A 16,994-nucleotide genomic window follows, 5' to 3' on the forward strand; every position below is an offset into this window, starting at 1 on the left:
TCCCCGCCACCCTCACCCTGACTGACATCGCTGCGCAGGCCCAATGGCGGCCTGGCGGCGGCAGCTGAGGCCGGCCGGGAGGACGGACGGACAGACAGACGCGGAGGCGGGAGCCGGGGAGGAGCCGTGCGATTGGCTGAACCTTCAGGACTCCAGGAGTCTCGCGTCGCGAAGCTTTGGCGTGCAGTCCGTCTGTCACGAAAGGAAGAAGAAGAAAAAACATTCAAAAAACTAAAATGAAAAGCCAGCAATTTAGACTTGTTTTAAAAAAATTAACAAAAATACAAAAAATAAAAAGACAGCAAGAGAAATGAAGATGAAGAACTTCTAATGTTTAAAAAAAAAAAAAAAAAACTTTGAGAGACTTATTTCTTCAATTTTGTTAAATTTTTTTCTTTGTAAAAAAAAAAAAAACACTTTGTCCTTAAATCGTATGTAAATAGAGAAACTTTTCTTTTGCGGTGTTTGTTTTTCGTTCTTTTACTTGACCCTTTTTGTTTTTATGTTGCTTTTAAAAAATTTGGTGGTTTCGTTTTTTGTCTATTTTGCGAGGAGGTGTGTGTTTAGCCACCGATGCAGCCGCAGGGTGCAGGACCTGCGCGAGCCGCACTGAGACGCAGTGAAGTCACCCGCCGCGTGCGCCGTCGCCGCGGAAACGGGCGCGGGGAAGCCCCCCACCAGCGCACAGCACCCCCCGCCCCCCAGGAGCGTTGTGGGTTATCGCCGAATTGAAAATTTAGTACTTAAAAGAAGACACGCTTTACATTTCGACCGTTGTAAATTTGACACGAGTCCTTGGCAGCACTGTGGAAGTAACGCATGGGTTATTCTGCTTTTTCTTTCATTCGGGAAAAAAAACAAAAATCATTTTATCGATTCCTCTCCTCCCCCTAGCAAAAATGTTCTGTTCCTTCTTTTCTCTGGGGTGTGCCTGTATGTTCTGAACACTGGTGTTGAAGTTTCTTTTTGTTGAAGGTGAAAGAATAAGCTCAACGTGTATTTTAATTTATTGTCATTTGTTTTTCGCTGTTATTGAGCCCCAAGCTGATCTAGTAACGAAGCTTTTTTTTTTTTTTTTTTTTTTTTTTTTTTGAGCTGATGCAGAATGTTCAATTTTCTCTTTTTTTTGAGATGTGGAGCCGGGGAAAAGAAAACATGTTTGTAACCCTTTCCTGCTAAGAACAGTCACCGCGCCAGTTGGCTGGAGGAAGGCAGCTTACAGTTTCCCCCTCTGAAATATTCATCGGTGTTTTCTCATGTCTTTGATATTGTTCTGGCAGATGTCTGAATTCAGTGTGTTTGACTTTCCAAAAAAAAACAAAAAAAAAAAGATACAAAACCAACCAAACAAGAAACTGCACCGTTGTTGCACTTTTTGCATTGTAACTTTTAACAGAATATAAAGAAAAATCATACTACCTGTTTTATAAATGATCTGAGCTCATGCAAATCGCAGATTTTTCGATCGACATTCATAATTCTGAGAAATCTGCTTGTATGGCATTTCAGCTTGTTACTGGTTCCTAATATACTGTTGTAACAATCTGCAGTTTTAACTTTGCATATGGTACAGTCAAGTGTAGTGCAGATTCTGCTTTGCTGTAGTGGCTGTTAAATGCACTTCCATGACCTTTTTGTCTCCCCACGATTAAACCGAAGCTCAGTGCTTCGTTGTCACCAGAATTGTACATTCACATTGCATTTGTAACAAGGTCAACAATGTTAGCGTTACGTCTGAGGATATGTAAAGCATAGATTAATTTGTATTATTTGTTTGTTTTTTGTTTTTTTTTGGCCTTGCTTTGTGCAGTAACAAAGGAGTCTACTCTGAACTTGGTAATTGTTTTCAATTTTTGGTGATTTTTAAAACTCCCAGAGCCAAGCCAATGTTTCGATTTATTTTTTCCATTTTCAAGATCAATGTTTTTTTTTCCTTTTTTTTTTTTTGATGGGATGTCGAGTGTTTACAACTATAACGACAGAAAAAAGTTTACAAAACTTGAATCTTAAACAGAAATTGATACGGAAATTGTCCGTGCATCGATCCAGCTCTTCATCTGTCCAATTTTTGCAGTGATAACTTTTCTGTCTGTTTAAAATTCAAGACTTGAAACCCCATGTATCTCATGTTGAAATGCAATGTTTGTATCGCACAATGTCTCTTAAGTAGTCAATTACAAAAGTTCAGACCAATCAATAAAGTGGATTAGTTCTCCACCTCTCGAAATGTCAGGTCCATTTCTTTTCCTTCCACATATTTCATTTTTAAAAAAAATATTTGCAGGAACAGAACCCCTTTTGTTTGAGAATGTGTGTATGATGGGTGATTTGCATCAACAGTGTAATTGACAGTGTAATAAAATGGCAAGATAAATGTGTTTTGTACCAATGAGAAATCCAAGCCGAGAACACTTATTTTCGACCAGGAGTCAGACTTACTGCTTTTGTTTAGAAAGCTTAATTGGTTAGCTGCGTTGGTCAGTGGACATGTGCTTTAATGCTTCATTAAACTGTTGTTCTCCTTTGAGCCGTTCGACTGCCATCATTGCTGCAGCATGCAGGCGTGCAAGTGCTCTCATCTTGACAACTAACAGGATGTTGTGGTCATGGAACAAAACTCAATCAACACCAAATATAGCCTGGTCAAAGTTAATAGGTAGTGACTTTTTTTTTACTACAGCATATACAACACTATACAGAGTAAGCCTTATTTCATTGTTCAATACAGTTATTGGTACGAATAATATGTAACTAGTCTCAGGACTTAAAAATGTGTTTTTTCAGAGCTGGAATGCAGTATTTAAATCAGCAGCATCTGTATCTCAAAGCAAGATGCATTCTGCCACTGCAGAGACTAACCACAGTGTAATGTTACTGTGGCGAAGAAAACTTCACCACTCTCTCACCACCCGGAAGCGCTATTCGTCCACTGTAAGGTGAGATTTTTCTGAGTAACTGCCATTAAGGATCAGCAATGCTGTGCAAGAAGTATTGGTCTTTCTGGACATTCTTGTGCTGTGGTTTGATTCCTGTGATGGGTAAGTGTCAGTTATTTTTTGGCTGTTCGTGTTGCCTTTTTCATCTAATCAATATATTTGTCTTTGCTAAAATGATTTGTATTTCAGCTTCTTTGAAGTAAAATCAAATTTTAGTGTTCTAAAAAATATTTTTGTAGAAATTGACTTGTTTATTTGTATGTTGAAAAGTTTCTTCCAAGTAGTATATTATGCCATTCTGTACATATGTTCATTTGATTGAATCCTTCATATGACTTAATGAAGGCATTCTTTGTTAATTTAATCAAAAATCTTTTCCCCCCCCTCAATGTTCCCATTAAAACCAACACAAAGAATTGGCACAGAAAATGTCTGAAAATCTTCTGAAAGGTTACCATACTGTGAATTAAAAAATTTTAGGGTATATTTGTGTTGTGGTTCGTTTGTTGTTGAGTTTCCATCACATTACTCTTGTTTTCTGTTCAGGACAGAGCCACTGCCAAAGACCTTGTGAGCCAGTCAGGCATGGTCTGGCCGTTCCGCTCGACGCTGATGTCCTTCTGCCCTGCAGCTTCCAGCCTGGCCTGCTCCAGGAGGCCCAGAGTTCGGGGCTGGCTGTTTTGTGGAAACAGGGCCAATTCAATTATTTGGTGGAGCTCAAACTGCCTGAAGAAGCCTTATTCTGGGATTCTAGGAAAGGCAGAGTTGGAGTTTTCAAACATCTTTTCCACGAAGGCAACTTCTCCATCCTTATGAGATCGGTCCAAGAATCTGACCTGGGCTTGTACCACTGTGAGCTGTTTGAGGGGATCAACTGTAGCATTGGCTGTCAAGAGGTGGAACTCAGTCTGCAAAAAGCAGGTAACTGAACAGTCCTTGAATTCGGTGCTGGTGACTCTGGGACCGGGTGCTCACTTTTTCAAAGCTGTTAAACCCTTCGAAGAGTAGGTTTCTTTTTCACAATTTCAAGTCAATCTTCTAGCACGCTTTCAATTGCCAGTTGTGATCGTTCATCAGCATTAGACTGTCCAGTTCAGAAGAACATTCTAATCGCATATTTGTGATCTCACACCTTAAAGGGTTAAACAAGAGACACAAAACCGGGGACATTGTCTCAAGGACATGGGGGCCCCATGGGCTGTGAATATGTGGTAAATATAATTGAATGATACATGCAGGAAAATTTTTGTCCCGGGCACAAAAATCTTTTACGCTTTATCTTTTGAGGTGCCTGCACATGTAACAGTCCTGTATGAGCGAGCTCATACTGTCAGGCATTGTCATCATATTTTTAAAAAAAGCAAAACCGCATGAACGGACCCATTTTAATTGAGCTAAAATGATCATGGCCTGATGTCTTAAAGTTCAACATTTTTAACTTGTTGTTTATCCCTTTAAAATAGCAGTGCAGGCAGACTTAACTCTGCATTGCAGTGAAATGCTTGTTTCTTTAACCGGATTTAGTTGGTCTGAGACAAAGTTCCTGAATAACAGGTGTGAAACAGATAGCAGGGGTGGAGTGCTCCGTTTGCGGTTTCCACAGATCACCGTTGTGTACAGAGGCTAACATTGTTTCCTGTGCCTCTTTTCCGGTACAGGCAATACATGGCCGGGTGTGATGGTGGACTACTGGTACTGCGTAGCTGGCGGTGGGGTCTTCCTTTTACTGCTCCTTGGTTGCGCTTGCTGTGTATGGTGTAGATGTGAGAACCCTCTTTCGCCACTTTAATACGCACAAACACACAAAGTTGAAAAAAATCTTGACCTAGGACTTAATAGAAGATTTTTGTTGTTGGTGGTGTGTGTTTACAGTGTATCTGTTAACGTGCACATGCCAGTTTAATTTGTGACACAATTGTACATAAATAAAATGCACACATTTAGCCAGACTTTTCTTCCTCACAGGTGTTAAGATGCAGCAGCCAAGGTAATTTCTACAAATTTATTTGTTACACATAAAGGTCCAGATTCATTCGACTTTCGTACAGTTTTTCTTTTGAAATTATAATTTACCAAAACTAGACCTTAAAATCAGTTGTATGTCCTGAGATATGTTCATTATTTTCTTTTTCTCCATTTAACTTCAGCCACAGTTCTGGACGCTCCACTATTGGTAAGATTTCTGGCTGACCATATTACAGTGTTATGACGTAGCATACTGTTCAAGACAACCCCATCTTTATTGCCGTTGTACATACATAAATCACCATTTAATAAGAAAAGGATATTTTAAAAGACGGCAATGCATTGTATGCCTTATCTTAAAATGATGTATCATAATTGTTATTCATTAAATTTAATTTTTAAACATGCACAATATGTTGTAATGTTGAGCATGCAAAGGTTAGTCCAGTTTAACTCAAATACAACTTATGTAAAAAATATTATGGGCATGTATTTCATGATTCTACAGCATAGGTATATGTTTTTGTATATGTATTGATTCAAAAGAGACATGTCTTGAAAATACAAATTGAAAGAGAAGTACTAAATTTCTTTTGCCTCGTCCTCTTTAGAATATATAGATAATGATTTGTACAGCAACGTGAACTACTATCAAGGTTAGATTTTCTTTTTGTTTTCATTTTCTGTCTTTTAAAAAAAAATTAAATATCCAACATACTCTGATATCAATGCTTTGATTCTCTGTAAATGCACAGACCTTACCTTTATTATTAACATAGCAGTATGTATATATTGTGCGGCACAAAACAGTTTTTTAGCATGGTAGTTATAATTCTATGGGAAATGTCAGGGATGTGTTACACACAATTTTGTGGGCCCAAAGAGTTAACAGTTTGAGTAACTGGAGAGCACTAACTAGGTGTATTTTCTGTTTGTGACAAAAACATGATATAGTGGAAGACGTATTCTTGTTTGAAAGGGAACAAATAGGATTTTTCCAACCTTGTCATAAGTGAGCTATTTTGTTCACAGCCTATGCAACTTCTATTTTGTAACAATTTATAACACCATAGGCAGCCAATAAAATGTTCTTATGCATATTCAAACAATTTGGTGAAAACGAATTATATGTCACAAGTACTATTTTAATCAATGTTTCACTGTACATATGTATTGAGTTGATATTTATTCAGGAAGTCATCATGTTGAATTGAATAACAATTAATTTGTTCATGTTGCTGTATTTTCTTAAATGCAAACTTGCAAACTAGCAAGGTTTCTTTTGAGTGAGCTCTCCAGATCATTATTTTAATGCATGCCCAGTAAATTCCCCAATAGACTATAATCTGATTCAGATTACTTCAATTATATACAATATGTGTATCTTGTTGTTTCCTCCATTATCTTTGATGGGCCTCACAAAATGTGTTGAATTCAACCAAACACTTCCTCTGAGTTTAATTCAGCTTTAGACATTCCCTCTAATGTGTTGTTGTTTCTCCTTATTTCAGGCACTTTTTAGATTGCACTGTATTATGAAGTTAAAATGCTAAGGATACATTTTTAAGCTCAATGTGTTAGTGACTAATAATCCCTTGAAACAATATGGAATATCTTGAATTGTGATTCATTATAATGATGCTTGGCCCTGAGGTCCCTGAGTTAATTTTGATCTCACAGGCCAACTTCCCCAGGAAATCGAAGGTTGCCATAGTAGCAGTAGCAGTAACAGAAAACAGGATGAAGGTAATTTTCACATTTTCAGATCTGCTATGCATTCAGATGCGTTTTTCATTTTATTCCCAGAATAATCATTTGAATTAAGACTTTACATTTCTGAATGTGTAAACATATTTTATGCAATCTATCATTAGTTTATTTATTTATTTATTTTATTTATTTATTTATATGATTTCCAGTGTTGGAGGTCCCAGCTCTGTTTTGACTTAAGAAAGATTTTTTTCCCTCTTAATCAGGCGATGGACAAGAAATGCCATCCTCTATCTATGCCTGCGTAGCTGAATTTCAGTTTTAATTTTATTTACTTTGTGATACTGCATTTATAAAATTTATTACATATTTAAACTGTAAAATAACCTCAGAATTGTGGGGGCTGTGGAAAGAGGGATGTGCATTAACTGTTTTTGGATTTTCATATGTATTTCTTTGTCAATAAACAATAAAAATAAGTGAAGTACTATGTTAAACTGGGTCACATACTTCTTAATTTCAATAGTTTCCATTGTCTCTGCTGTGGTGCATGGGATTGCCTCGTTGGTAATGCAATGCTGTTTAATAAATGTATACTTGTCTGTGCCATTTTGTTGTGTTTGTTGTGTCCATTACCCAGATATGTGTAGGCTAATATTTTATGTCATGTATGTACAGACACATTAGATCAGTAATTAATGTTTCATATTTTTGAAGTTGCAATGTAGTTTAACACTATTCGATATACCTTAAGCCAGACCTGCCAACCTGCCAAAATATTTTGAATACCACTATAGTCAGTGTAATGCTTAGTTCACATGCTTTCGCACCACTTCGCTTTGCACACGACAGTCTGCAAGAGACACACACAGACACACACACACAAGCCTTTCTTCATAATTCTAGTTTTGACTGTAGACGTGATCAGGCAAAATTGTATAATTTGACCTGATTCTAAAATATCACTTGCACTGCACTGGGCTATATTATGATATACTTGCAAGTAAAAAGTTTTGAGTACACCTGCTTAAAACCATTTTTTTTTTCATGATTAATATTTCATTATATGATATGTGTGCTTATACAAACTGATAACCATAAGTGAATTGCATTTAATTTTTTAATAAAAATGGAAATAATTTATTTTGTATATTGTAACATATGTTTTCATTTTCAAGTATTTGCAGAAACTTATGTTGTCATGTTAAAAAAAGCTTATGTTGTCATGTAAAACACTGTCAATTATGAATAAAACCAAGTTTCTGTTCATGATTTCCATTTTTATTTAATAATTAAATAATTTAATCAGCTTATATAGGCACACATCATATAGGGCTAATTTAAAAAAAGTATTCAATTGAAAAATTATCTAGGAATGTAGGCCTTTGTAACTAGAGGTTTGGCTAAATTATTACATGAAGCTCCTTGGTGGCTAATGTGAAAATCATAAATGCACAATGTGCAAAATGCATGGTTCGGAAGTTTTGCGGGGCGGAGGTACGGCCATTGCATATTTTGCTCCAACAGTGTGCGCGATTCAAAGTTAGAACAGGGAGTCACCGTGGCGTTTGAGTTACTGCAGCTAAATAATTCCATCAATTATTCACACCGTAGCCGTCTCGTAACGAGGCTAAATCGTATGCGAGCTACTACTACGGCTAACTATATACACAAATTTATCGCCTTAGGACATACCTCGTGAAATGCATCATCACGTAAAGTTGCCGAACATGTTTTAACGTTTTATATGTTAACATTACGGTAATATTTTTGTGCTTGATTATTACTCTCCCACTTCTCATTTTACCTCAGCAATGCAGCGTTACGCCTCGGTGGATAATAAAGTACCGCTCTGTATCAGTGGACGCTGAGTTAGTCGGGGAGGGGTTACAGAACCACAAGCACAAGGTCGCATCTGGTCCAATCCGAGGGATGTAGTTTAAATACCGAGTAAATGTACGGAATTGTTTTGTATTGATTGATTGTTTTCCGTAATTGAATTAGAATAATATATATACTTTTTTTTTTTTTTTTTTTTGTTGCGTAGTTTCAGTTGGCATTTCGTACATGCGTATTTTGAGCAAGAATTGCGTGGTTGGTACACAAAATGCGTGCAGGTTGGCAGGTCTGCCTTAAGCCAACTTAAAATAAGAAAATATTTTTTTTTTACATTTTAAATACTCATACCCATTTTGTTTCTGCTAGGGGGCGCCATAGGCTGGGAACGTGCTTCCATTTTGGAAACCAGAATCACCATCTGCTTAAGATTCATGAACAAGACCATTGTATTTACTTACACGGTAGTTAGCTACGTAGGTGTTCACTGAACTGTACTGAACTTCTTATGTAGTTCACTGTAGGTGTCGTACATTTAGCGTGAAATTTACAAACCTGCCACACAAGCTCAGTGCACTTCGACGTTTAAGTTGTAGTGCTGTGATTAAGTTTCAATGTGAACTACAACTACCAAAATCCCATTCGTGACGTGTACCCCTTCTACGCTAACAGTGCGCGCGAAATTTCGAGGGTTGTAGACAAATCTGACTGACATGTAGCTTGTGAAGTTGTGTGTTTTTACTTCGTTTATGTTTTTGGTTACATGAGCTAGCGATGTGTATTACATGTAATCATATAGTAAAACGTCCATGTAATGCGTTTAAGCTAGTTGCCAGACAGTAGTAATGTGATGTGGTAACGATACACAAGTGAAAAAAGTAATGGTAATTACCTCGGTTAGTGATCTTTGCTAGAAAATTGATGCCATGTGTATTTAGCTAACCTTAGTCGAACCTTAGCTAGCAGGCGTCCTCTTGATTCAGGGAACTCAATTTCCGCAGTGACAGAAATGTCTTCATATTTGCCAGCAGTCGCCGAACAACTTTTAAGAGACATAAGGAAGGTTTATCAAGAGACATCACAAAGTGAGTAAGAACGAACCATATGCCGCAACTTTACACAACACAACGTTAAGTCCAAACGAAAGTATCGATATTATTTTAAGTTAAAATAAAATGAAAGGATGAAAAGGTGAACTTTTAGTAAATGTCATTCACAGTGAATAGCGCCTTTCATCCATTAAGGGATCTCGCGGTTGGGAGGGGATTTTTTTTAAATGGAGTTTGATTAGATGGTGATGTCGCCAGGGAGCGTCTTGCTCTTTGCAATAAATATGATGAAAAATGACTGCAGTAAGAATGGGCATTGGTTTAACATACAAAATGGCAGAATCTTCTACAGCGTAGTGTTCCTGTGACAAGGTGGGGAATTGGAGTATCCACACGGTGCCTTATGCTGCTTGGGTGCGTAGAGACAGGGAAAAGCCTGTCTATTGAAACCCTCCCTGGAAGATGCTATGGCCGTGTATGCGTCACGCCATTGAAACTTGACAGATAGCCTCCTGTCCCACTACACTTTTTCCTGTTTCACTTTGTCTTTCAAGTCATTTAGTACGGTAGAGACAGCTGTTCTTGAGCCTTTTACATGAAGCAAATAACTGTTGTGACTGCAGACAATTTTATTGGAAGTATTCTTGGTGTACATTCACCTTAGAATTGATAGGTTTTTTTTTGTTAATCCATGGAGACAACGAAAAATACTTTTAAATCAAAAGCTCTTGCTTGTTGTAATTTATGCTGTAAAGCATTTATGATTATACTATTTTTTCTTCAATATGCCATAAATCGTACTGTTGTTGGTTCCTTGTTATGCATTTGGCTAATCTAAAGCCAGACTTACTTGGAATCAGTTAGAACAACATTTCTGATATCAACACATGATTTTCGCAATGTGGAAGTTGTCCGCATCTGTGATCTGAAGTGGTGAAAAAACCCTGATTGGCAATACCATAAAATAGCCACAAGGAGGGGCTCTAAGCCCATGTTTGACAAGGCCATGCATTTACTTTTCGTCAATAAGATTTCAACTTTAGAATCTGAGAAATATGACAATACAGTATCACTATGTTTCTATTTCGAACTATAACTATTAACATTTCATGTAATTATTCCCATGGTTGACATTTGTGTTAATTGTTTAATTCTAAATGAAACTGTAAATTACTTTAAAAAGCTATAACTGGATATGAATTATGCTGATTTATATTATCTTTCTAGCACAGCTTTTTTTAACGATCAGTCGGTACATTACATAAAATGCGGTTACAGCTAGACTTGCTTGTGAATGGCGACATTACCGCCAGCAGGCCGAGCCGCCCTGCCCCCAGCAGCCCCCCACCTCCCAGGCCGAGGCGTACGGCCAGGTCCCCAAGACGCACCGCGTCATGACCCTGGCAGACCACATTTCGGTAAGAACCGGGCCGTCGGGGGCCGAGGGCCCATTAGGCGCTGGGGAGGGCCCGTCTCTGACCGAGCACCTGTTCCCGCAGCACATCATCACCCAGGACTTTGCCAGGAACCAGGACGGCCCCCAGGCGCCGCCCGCCACCTCCTCCTCCCCCGGAACATTCCAGAGCTCGGCCCCCGCGGCCCTGAGCGCCGGGCCCGGGCGCGCCAAGCTGCCCAGCCGCTACAGCCCCGAGTCGCAAGGGCAGCTGCCGCAGGCCCAGGCCCCGCACCACCCCCGACCGTCCAGCAGGGTGTCGCCCGAAAACGCCTCCGACAAGCCCCGAGCGAGGTACTGCACCCTGTCCCTGTGTGTCCCTGCTGTGTCTCTGTCCCCCCGTCTTCCTGTGTCTCTGTCCCCCCATCTTCCTGTGTCTCTGTCCCCCTGGGTCCCCGCTGTGTCTCTGTCCCCATATCTTCCTGTGTCTCTATCCCCCCATCTTCCTGTGTCTCTGTCCCCCCATCTTCCTGTGTCTCTGTTTCCCTGTCCCTCTGTCCCCCTGAGTCCCCCCTGTCCCCCTGTGTCCCCGCTGTGTCTCTGTCCCCCTGTGTCCCCGCTGTGTCTCTGTCCCCCTGTGTCCCCCCTGTCCCTCTGTCTGCAGCCAGTTGGCAGCACAGACCCAGTCCGATGTGCTTACTGTACTGTACTGTACTTCAGCGAGTTGCAAGGCATCATGGTCAGGGACCTGGGTTTGTCACTCAGTGACTGCAGGTTGGATTCCTGCACTACTGCTGCTATTTTTTCCCCTGTCAATACGGTACTTAAACTGAATTGCTTCTGTTAATTTTCAGCCATATAAATGGATATTACGCTTATAAAAAAAAAAAAACATAATATCCATTTCAATAGAATCTAATCCAGAATTGCTCTGGACAAAATCTTCAGCTGAATCCCTAAATGTAGTATGAAATGGAAGAGGTCACCTTGCAGCTGTTGTGAGTTTATGAACAGTTGAACCCTGGTTATTGTGACTAAGGGACTAAAGAGAATCATTTCTCCACCTGCCGGTCTAGTACCGAAGAGCCCACTCCACTATTCACTCTGTGGACATTTGCTGCTCTGTGGAGTAATTCTAACATATATCTTCCCTTGTCACTTCAAAAAGGCCTTTGATCCTAAAGGTAATTAATACTTTTTAGGCTCAAAGGCATACTACGCAGGATTTTTTTGCCTTGCTGTGGTCCAGTCCATCATAGATGTGACACAGCATGGTTATTTTATAAAATTTTCATGGTAAAAATCCTGCATAGTATTCCGTAAATCCTAAAAAAAAAAAAACAAGTTTGAAGAATGTTTGCGAAACTGTTTAGCCTTTTTGAGTTTTTTAAAAATTATGTTTTCCAGGCTTTTTTTTTGGTTTTTATCCAAACCTGTTATGTAGAATAACACACAATTCTCAAATTTGCATGGTAAATGTATGACTGGAGGATGGTTGTGTGTTGATGAAAAGCACCTTGACAGCGGGCTTGGAGTAGAGCAGAGTTAAAAATAAGGAACCTGACTTTGACGGGTAACATTTAGCCCCGCGGCGTATTTTTAGCCGGCGGTAAGGATGCTGCCGCCGCTGCCGCCGTTCGCGCGTTAGCCGCGTGCGACGCGCCGGCCCGCCGCGAGCGGAAACGCCGAGCGGCACGCGCAGGACTCAGCAGCGCCCCCTTTCTCCCGTCACAGGAACGACTCCCGCTCCCCGGGGAGCGTGAGCTACCAGCCCTCCTTCTTTACTAGACTGGAGAACACCTCCCCAATGGTGAAATCCAAGAAGCAGGAGATATTTCGTAAGTTGAACTCCTCTGGTGGCGGTGACTCGGACGTGGGTAAGTGGGTCTCCTCTTATCTCTTCGTACCTCTCCAGCACTAACGTTTGACACCAGAAAAAAATTAAATAATAACCTGCTATGTCGAGTTAGGGATGCACCGGTATGAACATTTCTGACCGATACTGATTCGCGATTATTAGGGGGGGATTTTGGCCGATGCCAGTACCGATAGTTTGGTGGTTCTGCTCCCGTAAGATTTTTTTTGTTCATAAAATCTGTTTATAGAATCTTGCCATTCTAAAAACCGCAATTTTAATTACACAACTTTGAAGCGATGCAGCAAAGTTGAACATTTATTTTTCTATGACATTTCTTCTCATTCATCCAGCATAAACTGCATTCCCTCAACTGAAAGTGTATTCCTGAAATATGTTAAATAGTGTACATTCCTCCAGCTGGAAGTTCATTCCTAAAATATCAGTGGTTCCCCGAGAATTGTTTTCAGGCCTGGTGGTACGCACCGAAAAACCCCTGAACAGACATGCGGTGGTGCGATGTTGCAGCAGGTAGTCTGCAATTATAATTTGAGTTCAAATTTCGGTTTGCTCTGTATGTTCAGGACTTAGAACAAAATTATCACTGGGAGATGATAACTTAAAATACTTCATTTATTACATAAAAATAAGCTGTGTAACCTATGCCACATTATAATTAAGACTCCACAATTGCATACAGAGCATCTTTAACAATGTTACAAACTTCAGGGACAAATAAGATTTCTTAGAAAAATATATTTGATCAAATTAATATGCATCTGATGAAACTGAAGTGCCAGGGACTTGTTGGGGTCGTCTTATTTCAGAAGCATTCTCACTGGATGAAATATAATATGAATAAAACAAGGGCACACAAAAAAATATTAAATATCTGAAGCTTACCTTCACTTTGAGATGAAGGCTTGGAGCAGAAGGATAAGAAAGCCAGCATGTCTCCTGTCTCATCGTCTCGAGTTTCCCTGGCAACGACAGGGAGGTTGACTTATGTTTTGGAACAGCGCCCCACAGAGCCTCCCAGGTGCAAATGAGATTTGATTTCCAAGTGAATAGATATTTGGCATTATTTTTAGCATTTTACAAAAGGGCCTTGTCAGTCCGGCAGCAATTATAGGGGGAAACACTGAATATGGAAAATAAAATGCAATTGTTTTGTATCTGACAGGCAAATTAAAAGCAGTCTTGGATTGCAAATAAACAGATAAACAGTAGACCTTTTTCCTTTTGACTGACATAACTGGAGCTGGCTGTCGCTTGTGTTTAAAACAATCAGCCGATGGCAACGGATGTGCAAATTCTTTTTTTTTGGCAGATACCGGTCGTTGGCCGATATATCGGTGCATCCCTAATGTTGAATGTTAACTTGTCAATTAAATCGGTGGGCTGAACTCTGTATATATAACCCCTCAAAGATCTGCTTTTATTAATTAATTACTATGATTTATCCTCTCTTCTGTACTGCAAAATGAAGTCCAAGTATATTGTTCAAATATTTCGTAGGCCACCGTTGTATTGTATTTAGCCATTATGAATTGGCCTGCCTCAGTGTGTCTGGTTAATATATTTACTTGCACTTTGTTTTTTTTTTTTTTAGTAGCTGTAGTGTGCTTGTATTTTTGTGAATATGATATTTGCAACTTTTAAAGTAGCTACCAGTACTTTGGTGAAGTTGTAAAAATACTCTTACTGATCAAAATTGGAATGCTCTGCATTTTTTGGGTGATAAATGCCTGTGTGACTTTGAAACCACCCTTTTTTCCACATTCTCTGATGTCTTTGAAGTATTTCTTTGATATATTGCACTGAACAGGAGATGTAAAGTTCTGAAGAATGCTGAACTTCTGACTTTAAGAACTTATATTTTAACTTGATTCATATTTAAATGTTATAGGTAATTTTGTTCATAGTCACTGCTTAAATCTTTGTGATTTTATTTTTCCAGCAAGCGCACAGCCTGGCACTGAAATATTTAACTTGCCTGCAGTAACTAGCTCAAGTGAGTATTAAAATAGCTTTGTAAGAATTTTTTTCAGTTTTACGTATCAGTCATATCAAACTGTGATTTCTCTTTGCAGAAAGTTATATTTTCTTAATTTCTCATTATGTTGCATTTCTCCCATAGCCTTTGTTTTCCATTGTGTGGTCACCTGCTGATTTTGTCTCTCATCCCTCGTGTCCCTGTAGGTAGCATCAGCTCCAGGAATCCCTCCTTCGGGGATCCAGCCAGTAACCTGGGCCTGGAGGACATCATTCGCAAAGCGCTGATGGGCAACTTTGAGGACAAGCATGACGATCACCAGGGAAGCGGCTCCCAGCCCAATAGCATGGAGCGGCAAGAGGCTAGCCCCTCCCCCAACACAGGTCTGACCCTCTCACTCACACACATACACACACACACACACCAGCCCCTCCCCCAACACAGGTCTGACCCTCTCTCACACACACACACACACACATACCAGCCCCTCCCCCAACACAGGTCTGACCCTCTCACTCACACAAACACACACACACCAGCCCCTCCCCCAACACAGGTCTGACCCTCTCTCACACACACACACACACACACACATACCAGCCCCTCCCCCAACACAGGTCTGACCCTCTCACTCACACACACGCTTACACACGCATGCACTCACGCACACACACCAGCCCCTTCCCCAACACAGGTCTGACTCTCTCACTCGCACACACACACACGCACACACACACACACATTTACCCGCGCGCGCGCGCACACACACACTCGCACACCAGCCCTTATCCTAACTGAGGTTTGACTCCCTCTCTCACAGAGACACGCACACCAGCCTTTTCACCAACACGTCGTTCTGACACGTACACTCAGACACACTCTATGACTCATAGTTTTGATGGCTTGATGACCTGCCGTTGACTGAATGGGGAGATGCTGCTCCAGGGGGGTGATGCGTTAGGTCTGTGAGAGCTGGTCACAGTGGAACAGGGAAGGAAAAGTACCCTGCGGTGACAGGTTTTTCACTGCCCTGCCCCCCCCCCTCTCTCCCCCCCCAGGCATGTCAGCCGGCAAGCAGAAGCTGTTGGGCAAAGCCAACAGCCGGAAGTCCAAGTCCCCGAACCCGGGGCAGGGGTACGCCGGGGGAGAGCGCCCGTCGTCCGTGTCGTCCGTGCACTCGGAGGGGGACTACCACCGCCAGGCCCCGGCCTGGACCTGGGAGGACCGGCCGTCTTCCACCGGTCAGTCCCCGCCCCCTCTGGCCTTCCCGCGGTCACGGAACGATCTAGAAAAACAACTATAGCCCGTTTAAATAAAGATTTACTTTGGCTGAATTCAAGGACTTTATTCAAAACACTGTAACTGCAAGCAGCACTGGCATTTTTCCAGTGCCATTATCCTATAGCTGTTTTATCAATTTTGTATCGTCTTGTATCGTCTTACTTACTGCACTGCTTGCTGCCACTTGGCCCAGGGCACCCTTGTACAAGAGCTAGCAATTCCAATGGGACTCTCCTGGTAAAACAAAGCAAAAATAAATGAATAAAATACAAACAAACCTCTGAGAATAGCAGCCTCTGTCTGCCCCTTGTGCCCAAAATGAAATGGTGGGAGGGGGGGGGTGTGGCCTTATTGAATAAGCTGTGAGAGATGTCCTACTGGGCCGACTGCCCGGTCACCACCCAAAAAATGAAGCTTGTTTTTCCCGTTTTTATTTTCGACCTCCTTTTCTTTTTTGGAGGCCGGGTGAGAGCAGCTGTGGCGGAGCGCGTGCGGATCTCGAGGTGTATACTGACGGCTCCCCCCCCCTCTGTGCCCCCCCCCCCCCTCCCCGCCTCCCCGTCCCCCCCTCACCCCCCCCCTCTGTCCCCAGGCTCCATGCAGTTCCCCTACAACCCGCTGACCATGCGCATGCTGAGCAGCACGCCGCCCTCCTCCATGCCCTGCGCCTCGCCCTCCCTGCAGGCCCAGCAGGGCGGCGCCGTTCCCCAGGCCCGCGTGTGGGAGCGCGAGCCCCTGCTGTCCGAGCAGTACGAGACCCTGTCGGACAGCGACGACTGAGCCACCTCGGCCCGGGGGGGGAGGAGGAGGCGCCTCGGCCCCCGGGTCCCGCCCCTAGCCCCGCCCCCCACTTCCCCGCCACCCTCACCCTGACTGTGACATCGCTGCGCAGGCCCAATGGCGGCCTGGCGGCGGCAGCTGAGGCCGGCCGGGAGGACGGACGGACGGACAGACAGACAGACGCGGAGGCGGG

The 16,994-nt window shown here is 41.7% G+C and overlaps 1 protein-coding gene and 1 long non-coding RNA gene across 2 annotated transcripts; both read left to right on the forward strand.

Moving 5' to 3' along the window:
• The first annotated feature begins 1 nt into the window (after position 1).
• Positions 2–7,220, forward strand: LOC118235374. The gene is made up of 8 exons (XR_004766834.1): positions 2–2,656; positions 2,785–3,038; positions 3,483–3,857; positions 4,595–4,699; positions 4,902–4,923; positions 5,084–5,109; positions 5,513–6,647; positions 6,878–7,220. It is a non-coding gene; the product is annotated as an uncharacterized LOC118235374 (long non-coding RNA).
• Positions 7,221–10,770: 3,550 nt separating this feature from the next.
• On the forward strand, positions 10,771–16,888 carry LOC118236569 (nuclear receptor corepressor 1-like; the record flags this gene model as incomplete). The annotated part of the gene is made up of 8 exons (XM_035435060.1): positions 10,771–10,914; positions 10,996–11,261; positions 11,554–11,590; positions 12,538–12,766; positions 14,705–14,758; positions 14,947–15,123; positions 15,799–15,981; positions 16,614–16,888. Coding segments are annotated over 8 exons (1,278 nt in total), but the record flags the coding sequence as incomplete, so codon positions are not given.
• Positions 16,889–16,994: the final 106 nt, after the last annotated feature.

The sequence above is a fragment of the Anguilla anguilla genome, chromosome 9, assembly GCF_013347855.1.
Source record: "Anguilla anguilla isolate fAngAng1 chromosome 9, fAngAng1.pri, whole genome shotgun sequence".
Taxonomy (NCBI): Eukaryota; Metazoa; Chordata; class Actinopteri; order Anguilliformes; family Anguillidae; genus Anguilla; species Anguilla anguilla.